General features: G+C 41.6%; 1 protein-coding gene across 3 annotated transcripts in view; it reads right to left on the bottom strand.

Annotated features, from left to right (window-relative positions):
- Positions 1-11,052, bottom strand: part of RNF10 (ring finger protein 10) — a 31,399-nt gene extending 20,347 nt beyond the window's left edge. The window contains exons 1-2 of one of the 3 annotated variants that reach the window (XM_027124556.1): positions 10,413-11,052; positions 1,686-1,885 (exon numbers count right to left, since the gene is read on the bottom strand). In XM_027124556.1, the coding sequence (XP_026980357.1) occupies positions 1,686-1,885; positions 10,413-10,569 (357 nt within the window). In that variant the 5' untranslated portion in view covers positions 10,570-11,052. The remainder of the gene's footprint in view (positions 1-1,685; positions 1,886-10,412) is intronic. The other 2 variants (XM_027124559.1, XM_027124558.1) reach the window with 2 other exon arrangements.
- Positions 11,053-13,271: the final 2,219 nt, after the last annotated feature.

Below are 13,271 nucleotides of genomic sequence, written 5' to 3' on the forward strand. Positions count from 1 at the left end.
TTTTGCTGGTTCCTTATCATCCTGACTCCAGGCTCAGTCCTTGAATCTATTCCCTTTTCGCAACACTCACTCCTTAATGATCCCACTTAGTTCCATAGTTGCAAACACCAAGTGTACATGGACAGCTCTCTAGCCAGGGTCTCCTCCCTGAACTCGACTCAGTTAACAGCCTATCTATACTCAGAGATCCAACAGGCATCTCAACGCAAATATAACACTTCCAAATGACATTCTTTATCTAATCTAAACATCCCCCTTCCCTCCCCATCCCAAAACCCTGTACTCCTCTTGAACTTGCCCCCATTTCAGCAAACGGTACCTGAATTGGGCCCCTACCAAAAACACTAGTCATTTATTTCTCTGCTCAAACCCCACATCTAATCTATTTAAAAATCCTGCTGGCTCTACCTGCAACTATCTCCCCAAATATGATCCCCCCTCATCACTATCACTCTGTTTCAATCACTCTCACCAGGAATACCTTAATAAGCTCCTAACTAGTCTCCCTGCTTCCACTCTCCCCTTTACAATTCCAAGTCAGATTACCTTACTTCTCTTCTTAAGCCCCCCAATAGCTTCCCATCTCTCTGAACAAAAGCCAAAGTCCTTCAAGGGCCTATGTGATCTGATTCCTCTGTCTTACTCTTTGGCTTCATTTCCTGCTTCTCCACCCATGGTAGCCTATTTGCTTTACCTCAAACACATGAAAAACATTACCATCTCTGGTCCCTTGTACTTGTAAATTCGCTCTTGCTAACACACCCTTCCTCAAATTCTACTGTGTGCTCCCTTGCTTCATTCAGGACTCAGAGAGTCCTCAGAGAAGCTTTCCTTAGCCACCTCCTAAAACTACTCTTTGTTACTCTCTATCCCTTTACCGCTCTCAGTCTACTTTTTTTTAATTTAATAATTGTATTTATTACATAACGATTTGTTTATTGTCTCCCCAAACTAGATTATAAGCTCTACCCAATGCTGTATTCCAAACTCTAAATGATATTTAGTGCATAGTAGATGAGGAATAAATTTCTGGTGAGTGAATGAATTCTTCCATTAGTGCATCCATTAAATCTTGTTGTATACTGGTTACATAGTAGGCAACATTCAAACAGCAGGATAATATATTTAACCAACAATGTATTTAACTCTGATAGCATTTAGTTTGTTTCCTAAATTGTGCAACTACAAACAATGTTGCAATGACCTCCCTTGTACATGAGTCTTTATGCACTTACAGAAAGATATCTAAGAAACTCCTAAAATCAGAGTACCTGGGACTAAGAATATATAGCATTTTACATTTTTCTAGATACTACTGGGCAAATTAATGTCATTAATTAATGCCATTTTATTACCTAAATATTCCAAAGTGTACCTATAAATCAAGAGTGATAATAAAAGGATGACACAAAATTTTTTTAAAGCATGATACAAATTACAGTACCCGAAATTTGCTATAATTTCTCACAATCCATAATTACAATGTCTTCCAAGAAAATGTTCATAACCTTCAAGGGAAGAAAGGAGGAGAAGTTCCAAACCTAGTTAATCCTCAACTACTCAAGTAATTCAGAAAGGGGGGGAACTCTTGCTCCCACCCCTTCCCAACCACTAATAAACTGGGGATGGGGGGATCAGACCTCATGCTTCTTATGTTCTAGAAAGGACATTCTAAAATTCCATACCTCATCTCGTCTTCCACCATTGAAAGAAGAGCTAAAGAGTTTGTTGCTGCTGCCGCCGCCCCTTTGAGGAGGCATCTTATTAAAAGTTTTGCTTTTCTGTGAATTGGAGCGACGGGACTGGTTGATAAAATTTTCATTTTTGGGGTAGGAAGGTTCACGTTTGCGATTATAACGCTTGGATCCACTTGAGTTCTTTCCATCTGAAAGCAAGAAATGTGAAAAAATTAGTTAAGAAATGATACATATACTTGACGAATTGCTCTCCACCTCCCAACAAAATTGTGTTTAAACAAAGGTAAGTGGGCCCTTCCATGACCTCCAAGCTATCTGGGTTGGGCCAGAGCATCAGTGCTTTCGGCAAGACATTACACAGTAAGGTGAAAAAAAAAAATTTTTTTTTGGAATGAAGCCTAAAGGGTCCCTCCCTCAGGAGGGACACAATATAGATCAAACCACACAGACTCTCAGTTCACAATGTCTTTCTTTATAACAGAGCTTAATCACTGCTCTTGTATTGATACAAGTCCATTCAGACAGAGTGACAGAAAAAGAACAGCCTATCTATATTAAGGAAAAGTACTTTATCTGGAGGCAGGACAGAAGGCATTCTTCTTAAATTACTACAACACAGCTAGACCCTATACCGCAATGGTGTGGCCTAGGTCTTAGCAGATATACAGAAGGCACAAAAGCAAAACAATATTTACATACGTTTTAGAGGTCAAACTGAGAAGCTATTAAATTGACAAAACAAAAGAAGTTGGACTCTAAGAGTATATCAGCGTGAAGTTATACCCTTTTAAAAACTGTTTCTTGCTTTTTTTCTCCAATTACAAGAACATAAGTTCAATTTTGGAAACCAGAAGAATAAATTCGCCAGTGCCCATGGAATACCAACCTATGAAGTGTTTAATTTCCTTTTATTCTCCATTTTATACACTCATCACACATCTTCCACAGAATGACAGGCATATAAGATATATTGTCTTCCACCTATTACTCCTTGAGCATTTGCATGCACCCCTAGGCTTCAAAAACATGATTAATGGCCACACTGTTGTCTACCATATGCTATGGCGTAACATAACCAATTTGTTGTACATTTAGGTGGTTTCTGACTTTTTGTTTATTTAATATAATAGTATTGGGAGCCTCTTTATACAGAGGCCTGTGTGTATAATTATGTCAAGTTCTCAAAGTAGAATTAGCAGATTAAGTATGATCATAAAGCCTTTTACACATCCTCAAGTTGCTTTCCAGAACCATACCAATTTATTTATATTCTAACAACAGTATAAGAGAGAACATCTAGTTTACTACATTCTTTATAATACTGAGTTGAATAAACTTTGTTAAATTGAAGGGTCAAAATAATTTGTTTCAAATTTGAATTTCTCTGATGACTAGCAACAAACATTTTTTCAGTCTGTTAACCATTTGTATTTTGTGTAAAGAGCTCGTTTGTATTCTTTGCCCCACTTTTTCTACTGCAGAGCTGAACTGCATAGATTATTTTGTCCAAATTGAACAAAGAACCCTGACCAGACACTTTTTTTTTTTTTTTTGCGGTATGTGGGCCTCTCACTGCTGTGGCCTCTCCCATTGCGGAGCACAGGCTCCAGACGCGCAGGCTCAGCGGCCATGGCTCACAGGCCCAGCTGCTCCGTGGCATGTGGGATCTTCCCAGACCGGGGCACGAGCCCGTGTCCCCTGCATCAGCAGGCAGACTCTCAACCACTGTGCCACCAGGGAAGCCCCCAGACACATTTAACATGTGCCAAAGTTTACCAGCTTTAAAAAAAAAAGCAGGGGAGAGGAGGCAAAATAAAACCTATCTGAGAACCTGAGACCCATACCAAGTAAATAACGGTGAAAGGTCCCCAAATTAGTCTTCAGACAAAAAAAGACTCATCTTTCTTGTCCCTTCACTCACTTCATCTTGCCTTATTTCAACAGAGAAATCTGACCAAATCAAGTCTGTACCCTACACTTTAATGGCTTTAAAAGCAAGAACAGAGAAAACAGAAGTTGGGGGACTTTTAATGAAGAAATCCATTAGGCTTACTCTCAAACTTTAAAGGGGTGGTAGTTTATAAAGTCGAGAAGACTCCAGGGCTTCCCTGGTGGCGCAGTGGTTGGGAGTCCACCTGCCGATGCAGGGGACACGGGTTCGTGCCCCAGTCCGCAGAGTGGCTGGGCCCATGAGCCATGGCCTCTGAGCCTGCGCGTCCGGAGCCTGCGTTCTGCAATGGGAGAGGCCCCAACCTGCCAAAATATAGCTTAATCCTATTTATGTTAAAAATATATAATTAATAGAAACATGTCTGGAAAGGCAACAGAGCAGGCTGTTAATGACATTTACCTTTGGGAAATGAAGCTATTCACGTTGGCCTAAAACAGTGGTTCTCAATCCTACAGTTTGTAGGAATCACCCAGATGAGCTTTTAAGGGATTCTTGTGCTCAGGCCTCACCCTCTAAAATTCTGACCTAAGTAAACAGAATTACTGTTCTGTATACTAATAATTTGGATAATTAAAAAACTGTAAGTACCTACAAGAAATTATTTCTAGACAAGGTGACCAGCTTCTTTTACAGCAGACAAAAATAAATTCAAGGTGAAGCATATCCTCAGGGAAAAGGAAACATCAGCTGATAAACCAGAGTCCAGATTTTCGAAGCAACCACTTCACACTCAGTTTGCCAGCAACATGGGATAAATGAGAGGTATGTCATCCTCTCCAAACCTGACCAGTCATGTGAGATGGCAGCACTGTCAACAGAACAGATGGTCAAAGAAACACTGCCAGGCTAGGGTTCACTCCTACCAGTCACCTTTCAATCCCAGTTAGGGAAAGTGACCAGAGCTTAAAAGTTAGAATTTAAGAACTAGACTTTTACCTACTACTTCAGTTCGCAACAGTTACAGTCAAACATGGCATCAGTGGTAACAATTAGAAAATGAAACTTCAGATCTCAAATTCTGCCTTGCTCTGAACCCATGAAATTAGTAAGATTTCAAATTAACGGAAAATTCAGAGGGATACAGAACCCCAGCTAACTTTACCATGAAAAGAAATGAGGTTTTATGAAGAGGATAGGCATATGCAGAAAACATATGTTCCCCAAACCTTATTATCCAAGACTATTTCAGATGATCCTGCATTTGACCCTGTTGTTTTCAAGACCTAATAGATTTAGACTGCACAGATTTAGGTAAAGCCAGATTCTACACTTCAAGGGCTCAAAAAGGTAACCTGGCACTCAGAAGGAGGGCTGTTTTCATTTCTTCACTTATTACCACACTGGCAAGGAAATGGTTTCATAATGCTTACAGAACTGCTGACAGTGAACTGCTCACTTCTAAAACATTACGACAACTGACCACATAAGGATTCAAGATTTTAGTTGCTAAAATCCACTCCCTCATCTTGTCTTTCACTTACCTACAGGCGTGAAGTCAGACATCTAAAGTGAGAGGCTGGCTCTTATCTCTAGACCCAGGCAGCTAAAGATTGAAGGTAGTTAGGCCTGGGACCCAGAGATAAAACTCAGGAGTGCTATTTCTGAGGCAACTTGCCAGAATATACATGTGAATAAGTTGGGGGATGAATCTGTCCTCCTTTCTCTAATAGGAGATAGCAATGAGGTGATCTGCTTTAGATTCTGGAAAACAGACAAAAAAGTCAAACTAAGTTCCTAGGACACACATATTCTCTGTTGAAAGTTTTAAATTTCAAAGTGGTTGTTCACAATCCTGGCTGCACAAGAGAATCATTTGCAGAGACTTTTAAAACTATGGATGTCAGGGCCCAAACCAGACCTAAAGAATCAGAAAGAATTGCTAGGGAAGAGCCCCACACATCCTTATTAAGAAAAAAAAAAAAAAAAAAAAAGGTCCTTAAGAGATTCTAATGCACACCCAGAGCTGAGAACTGCCAAAAACTATCAAGACACATTCCAAAATGGACCATTAGTTAAATGGCTCAAATCCAGAACACAGGAGACTTGAAAACTTAATCCACTGTGTCTCAGCTGTCCCACATTTCCCTAAGAGAAAGGTCTCCACCAAGTAACAGTAAGCATATTTCAGTCTCTTCCCCCAATTACCAAATAACAGGCCATAAATTTTTCAGTTAAAAAATTTGGCAACATCAACATTTCTAGCTGTAGTTGTAACAGGTGGGACAGTCTACAGATCAGAACACCAGCCAGAAAGTTTCTGCTGCTGATTCATGCCATGTCACAAGGAAGTTGCTTACCCATCATCCAAAGCGGTTGACAAGCACCTCTGGAGGGGCAACATATGGCCTTACTACAGAATCAACTGATAACTGAGTCCAGCTGAAATTATTAATTCTGAATGAAAGGAAGAGAGATGGGGTATCAGGAATGACACATGTGCCAATAAGTTACTTGCTTGTTAAGTGAATTTATATAAAGTGTACTTAGTAATATTGCCTGGGACTTCTTAGGAATTTACTTGGACAATTACTCTAACTCCTGGTTTTCTTGTCAGTAAAATAGGGCTAATCCTCTCCCCTCCCTCCTCATAGAGTCATGAGGACTAAGAGAAAACTTCTGTAAAATGCCTACCCTGGTGGCTGGCACATAGTTGCTGTTATTTGAAAGCCTATTATTAATAAATCTAGAATTCCTATCAAGAGCACCTATTAGACTTTCAAAAAGCCATAGAAACCAAGGACTCAAGCCAACCAGCCTGGAAATTCTTTTAACTTCCCTAAATGGTGTTTATTGAAGGCTTTAAGTCACCTCAATTTTCAAAGCCATCAAAACCTCCAGGTCCATTTACAGCTCAGAGGCTTTCTTCAGAGATTACCCCTAGTAACCTGGCTTGTGGTACCGGAAAATAAGAGGAAGAGTGTCAGGACAGTGCTTCATACCACCAACCTCAAAATAACTGCTTCATAATACCTGACCTTCCTTTAACCTCCATGGCAGTACCATCCCCCACCCAGAAGGATGGGGCAAGAGACTGGTTCCGGGCCAGGGTCCATTGTTTGCCCCAAAACAGCCAGGTCTCTCTCTTGCCTCTTTTTACTTTCTTTGCTCTTTTTTTTTTTTAAAATCAGTTTACTGTTTGTTTTTTTAAATATTTATTTTTATTTATTTATTGGCTGTGTTGGGTCTTTGTTGCTGTGCGCAGGCTTTCTCTAGTTGCAGTGGCTTCTCTTGTTGTGGAGCATGGGCTCTAGGCGCATAGGCTTCAGCAGTTGCAGCATGTGGGCTCAGCAGTTGTAGCTCACAGGCTCTAGAACGCAGGCTCAGGAGCTGTGGCACACGGGCTTAGCTGCTCCGCGGCATGTGGGATCTTCCCGGACCAGGGATAGAACCCGTGTCCCCTGCACTGGCAGGCGGATTCTTAACCACTGTGCCACCACGGAAGTCCCTCTTTGCTCTTTCTAAACAACCTTCCCCGAACTCTAAACCACCTCTCTCCTCTGGGCTACATTCCTGGGATATTTACTGTTGAACGTTCTTAGAACTACATCTTAGCACTACTGGAACAAAACTGTAGGAATAGATCCAAGAAAAGGAGTATTATGCAAATGTTTGAAGCAATTAGCCAAGGCAAAGAAACTGTGGTATGCCAATCTGGCCAGAAAGATCAAGTAAATCCTGTTAGCCAAATGTACTTATTTCCTGTGTGCATGAAGGGCAAACCTAAGCCAGTCGCAGGAACAAAGACTCAAGTATATTTATCATGTAACTAGGAAGCAAATGACCATTTATTACACACATGGTTTACAGAATTAGAAACCAAAGATTTTTTTCTCATGTGAGGTAGGAAAAGAAGAGTGGAAAAGGGAATTAAATATTTAAAAACTGAAAAACTCTTGTTCTTGTTACTTTAACAAAAGACAGACAAGTTGTAAGTCACGTCTTTTCACCTCACCTTTCCTGTTCTTCCTTCAACTCAGTACCATGAAACTCAAGAGGTCCCTTCAACAATTTCCAGCTGAATCAAGTACATCAAGTGTTGAGTCAGCTTCTGAAATCCTACAGAAATCTTTTTACGGAATTATGCAAAATTTCAACCTACTCTTTTGTTAGAGCAGCCATCTAGAAGTAGAAGTCACTGTGTAAGAGATCCTGAACAATATCTGCTATGGTAGCATTAGTCTTAGTTGTAATGTTCTTAAGGCAGTATATGCTACCTTTCAGCTCAACCTTAGCCAATATCTAGTTTCCTAAGCCATTTTTAATCTCTATTTACTGTCTCTGAATTTGTTCCTAAATGCAAACAGGTGATTATGGTTGATGATGAACTCTATTTAGCTACAGGCCTATCCTTCCTTTTTGCTAAGGGAATATACATAGCAGCAGCCAGAAAAGTAGGCAATAGCAATGGCAAACATATTCAAGCTCTCTTACAAACACATTAAACAAAAACTAATGCTACCAGAGGGCACACCTGTGTATTTCATAAAGCCCAGCAAAAAAGTCCTTTCCGTGAGTTTTTATTTCCTTCCTCAGAAGCTTTCAATTGATAAGGTGAATAGTGTTTTAGAAGTCTTTCATGGGGTTTTTGTTTGGGGGGGAAGGGGAACGTCCGTGGCAGCCCAGTGGTTAAGACTCCATGCTTCCACTGCAGAGGGCACGGGTTCCATCCCTGGTTGGGGAACTAAGGAACCCACATGCCCCATGGCAGCAGCAGCCAAAAAAAAAGAGTATTTTATGGGTTTTTTTTTTTTTTTTTTGCCATGCCGCATGGCATGCGGGATCTTAGTTCCCCTACCGGGGATGGAACCCGTGCCCCCTGCAGTGGAAGCGTGGAGTCTTAACCACTGGACCATCAGGGAAGTCCCTTTATGTAGCTGCTTAAAAAAAAAAAAAATTCACTTCAGTCAGAATGAACCCAGCAATTAATACTTACTCTATACAAGTCTGACTGAAATGTTAACACTGACAAATATTTACTTTGGTCAAACCACAATAGAATTCTGCATCATCCTGTTGGGTAATGAGAGTTAGTTCCACTAATCAACATATTCAAAGTCAGGACAATACAAGTTAAATGCCTCACATACCTCAGATTTGTTGCTGTATTATTTTGTTTGAGTTGGGGCAAACTTTCACCTACTGCTTCACTAAATAATAAATCAACTTAAGGCATTTACTGCAACTGATTCATGACTGTAAGTTAGTGGCTTAAACAGGAGCCCCAGAAAAATTAGTTGAGAATTAAGATAGCTGGAGAACCAGAATCTTTAACATCTAGGAATAGAATGCAAAAGTTATTTACCAGCTGTACTGAAAAATATGAAGACTGTTTTAAACTAGTTCCAACACTGGCCAAGAGGACTGGCAAACCTCTATCTCTAGGGGAGATCTCCGATAAACCTACACATGTGCAAAACCCCAAAATTAGTCTACATAATACTGCCTGACATGGCCTGAGAGTCTACACTTATCCCTGCTTAGATGTTTAAAGCATTCATTCTTATCAAGACAACTGGTCTCCACCTGAGTTCCAAAAGCAAGCTCTAGAAGACCTTGACGTACCAGGTAAACAAGTTTGCTATATAGAGCAGAAAAACTCTGAACTCAACTCAGCCTTACAGTTGTTTTTCTGGTTTTTAAGTCAGCCTTGCAGTTTTCTTAATCTTGGAAGTTTTAAACAACTGGAGCTCCACATCTGGGGACTCCAAATGTTCCCCTCTCTGCCACACATCCCCACTATTCCCACTGAAAACATTTCCTATTACTGCTAATTTAATCAAAATACAAAAGAGCAGAGCTCTGAAGTAAGATGAAGACATTCAACTCCAGATCTCCTGGCTTCTCACCTTTTTCCTTCTTTAGATGTGAACAATTCCACCCTGCTGGACAGGTGACTGGAGTATTGAAAAAAGAGGTAAAAGCCTAGCCCAGTACCTGGCACATGGTAAGCCCTCAATAAATAGTAGCTATTATCATCATGATGGTCATATTTAATATTGAGAGGCATGACTACAGAAATGACAAAATCTTCCCCATAAGATGACACCATCCTAGTCTAACAAGGAAATAGACATGTTGTGCATTTGGTGCATAACAGGTGTCAGGTACTCTCCTAAGCATTAGTTCATTTGTTTCTTAAGTTAATTTATTTTCTCCACCTTTACAGGTAAGGAAACTGAGACACTCACTCAAGGTATGGCAAACCTAAAAATACTGAATCCAGAGGCTGGTCTCTTAACCACTACTCCACACTAAACAAAGCCATTCAAAGATGAGTCCTCTTCATCTGGGGAGATCTGGGACCAGGTCATTCAACATGAGATTTGAGTTTAACAAATCTCTGGGCCCCACCCTCCCGTTTAAACTTGAACACTACCCAATTCTAATTCAACATTAAGAGTAAATGAACTTAGTGGTTTTAGGAGCGTACGCTGGTGCGTCAGACAAACCAGGTCTTCAGGCCTACTACACATACTAGCTGGTGACCTCACCTTTTCTGAGCCTCAATTTCCTCATCCGCAAAATGGGGATAAGAATAGCATCTACTTCACCGAGCTATTTCGAGCTTTAATGCAAGGATGTACTAAAACCACGCAGTACAGTTCTCATTAAGTGTTAACTAGAAGTAATGGGAGCCATGGGAAAGAGAAAGATATGAATAGTAGAAAGCGGAGCTTGTCCCTGGGTGACCCAGCTGGCACACGAGCGAGGATCCTCCCCAGCATTAGGAGCAGTCGCCCCCCACCACAGGAGCCCGCCCTTACCGCTCTTGGGTTTAGACTCGCCGGCCGGCCCTGCAGAGGCGGAGCGGGTGGGCTGTTGCCCTTTGCTGCTGCCCGAAGAGGCGGAGGAGCTGCTGGAGCCGCTGTTCTTGTCCATGTCGGAGGCGGTGGCGGCGGCGCTGGGGGAGCTCTGCGGCATCAAAGGGGGCCTTGGCGGCGGCGGCGGCAGTCGGAGCGGAGCGGGCGCGGCGGAGACCCAGGCTCATGGCGTTCGGGGCCGGCGGGGGTCGGCGGCGGCAGCGGTTCTCGGCCTTCATGGCGACATTTTTCCCTGTTTCCTTCCTCGGCTTCTCAAACTGGAAGGAGAAGCGGCGGGCGGGGCTCTTGAGCCCGGCGGCGGCGGCGGTGACCGAGAAGGAGGAGGAGGCCGGGGCTCGGAGGTCCGGGCCGGGCCTGGCGGGGCGGAGGCTGCAGGGAAAGGGGAGGCGAGGGAGGATGCGCGAGCCCCGCCGGCCGGCCGGACACGCTCTCCCGCCGCGGGGCAAGGGAGAGGGCTTGCTGTCTTGGTGTCGGGGACAAGTGTCTCCGACACAGAGACCGACACTCGCCTCTGGGCCGAGGCCGAGCTGCTCCGGGAATGGCGACGAGTCGCCAAACAGCATCTCGAAGAACCCGGATGAACTATATATAGTGGAGATGTGAGTGTGAAGCACGCTGGGAAATGTAGTTTTATGCCTACATCCGGGTCCAATGGGTTTTTGTTTGTTTTTTGTTTTTTTTCCTTTGTTTTCCTCCTCAATGTGTGACAGATCTTACAGGATGATGGGACTTGCAGTACAGGTTTTGGTCTTAGTACACTAATAATAATATATACCACTCATAATGCATCCAAACGTTGGAATACCTGTGGAATTCCTTTATTGACTCATTGTTAGTTATAGTTCTTATTCTAGTACTAATATCAATTTATTTATGGCTCTTATTCAATCTCCTAATAATGATAATAATGACAATACTTTACATTTAGTATCACTCTACAGCACTTCCTCATGCAATTACTTCATTTCATTGTCATTTATTAATATAAATCATTGTTAATATTTCATGTTAGTGTTAATAATAATAGTTATCATTGAGTGCTTATCATTAGCAGACACTGCTCTGTGCAGTTTTTATGGAGTGTCACATCTATCCTCATAATAATTCAAATTTAAAGACAAGGAAACGGGCTCAAAAAGCTTAGATCATTTGCCATGATCACACAGCTAATAAGTGACATTCTCAACTACCTCAACTAAGATAAGCAGCTCTCCATTTTACAGATATGGACACTGAGACTTAGAAAATCACATATGTATTTTAGAAATCATATGACACCCATCTGTACTTTGGAAAATTATAAATGATTCGTTCCAACCGTAGCAGTTCAAGATTCAAAGGATCACAGAAAAACACTGTGAAAAAGATAAATAATTATTATAAATATAACAATAAATAAGGCTAACCTTATCTAGTTAGAAACCTATTATATGCCAGGCACTGTGCTCAGCCCAAAGAATTCCAAAATACATTAATGCAAGAATGTGATAAGGACTATAATAAAGTTAACACAAAATGCAGACCAGAGCAGAGGCCTCAAGGAGAGACATACAAAAATTTAGGAGGGGTAGAGGAGGGCTTCCCCAGAGGTGGTGTTACTTGAGCTGAACATAGAAGGATGAGCAGAATATCAGCAGTCATAGATGAACAAATAAACAAATAGACAAAATCCTAGACTTCCCCTAATTAGGCCCTTTTGGGTTCCTTATTAATCATCACGTTATACAAAACATTAATAAGTATATACAAGTCAATCCATCTTGCAGTTAACAGTTTTAACTGGGATAAAGGAAATTAGATACTAATCTCATTTTTTCATTTATTTATTTATTATTTATTTATTTATTGGCTGTGTTGGGTCTTCATTGCTGCACGCAGGCTTTCTCTAGTTGCGGCGAGTGGGGGGCTACTCTTCATTGCAGTGCGCAGGCTTCTCATTGTGGTGGCTTCTCTTGTTGCAGAGCATGGGCTCTAGGCATGCAGGCTTCAGTAGTTGTGGCTTGCGGGCTCTAGAGTGCAGGCTCAGTAGTTGTGGCACACGGGCTGAGTTGCTCCGTGGCACGTGGGATCTTCTGGGACCAGGGCTCGAATCCACGTCCCCTGCATTGGCAGGCGGACTCAACCACTGCGCCACAGGGAAGCCCTAATCTCATTTTTTAAATTTCCTTAAATGCCCTCCACCAGTCCTTATCTTGCTTTCCCTTTTCCAGCTTTTTTCCCACCACAAATCATATTGAAATGAGAGAATGGCTACATCATGCATCAAATTAAGTCTAGAAAATCCTAAAGTCCATTCTTAAGTATGAATAGACGTGGAAGATACACTAAGATTCCTGGATGATTTTTTATTTCCTTTAACAAAGATGTGAGAACTCTGATTACATGGGTGCATCATTCCTTTCTTCTATCTCTCTTAAAAGAGAGGGAAAGAGAGAAATCCCAGTGTAGTTCTTCCAAAATAAAGCAGTAGGTGTCCATCTGTCAGGCTACATTAAGCCAAGAAGAGATTTTTCCTTTTCAAAGTAGTTTCTTAGGGTCCTTGGCACTTTCTCCTTGTGAAACATTTACAGGAAACATACTTTAAAGAAAATTAAAGCAGAAACATACAGAAATCCAAATAAAACTCACCACCTCCATCCTCTTTTGCGCAAGATGCTCTATGTTACACTTACCATAGAAAAGAATGGGAAAATCTGGGGTTGAAGGAAAGCACTCATTCTATACCAGTTGGAGCTAGAAATGTAGCTTTGTGATAGCAGGAGAGGGAGGCTGAGTGGTGTTTTCTGGCGACTTACTAAATAG

Source organism: Aethalodelphis obliquidens, unplaced genomic scaffold, assembly GCF_003676395.1.
Source record: "Aethalodelphis obliquidens isolate GAN/ISIS:26980383/991018 unplaced genomic scaffold, ASM367639v1 scaffold28, whole genome shotgun sequence".
Classification (NCBI taxonomy): domain Eukaryota; kingdom Metazoa; phylum Chordata; class Mammalia; order Artiodactyla; family Delphinidae; genus Aethalodelphis; species Aethalodelphis obliquidens.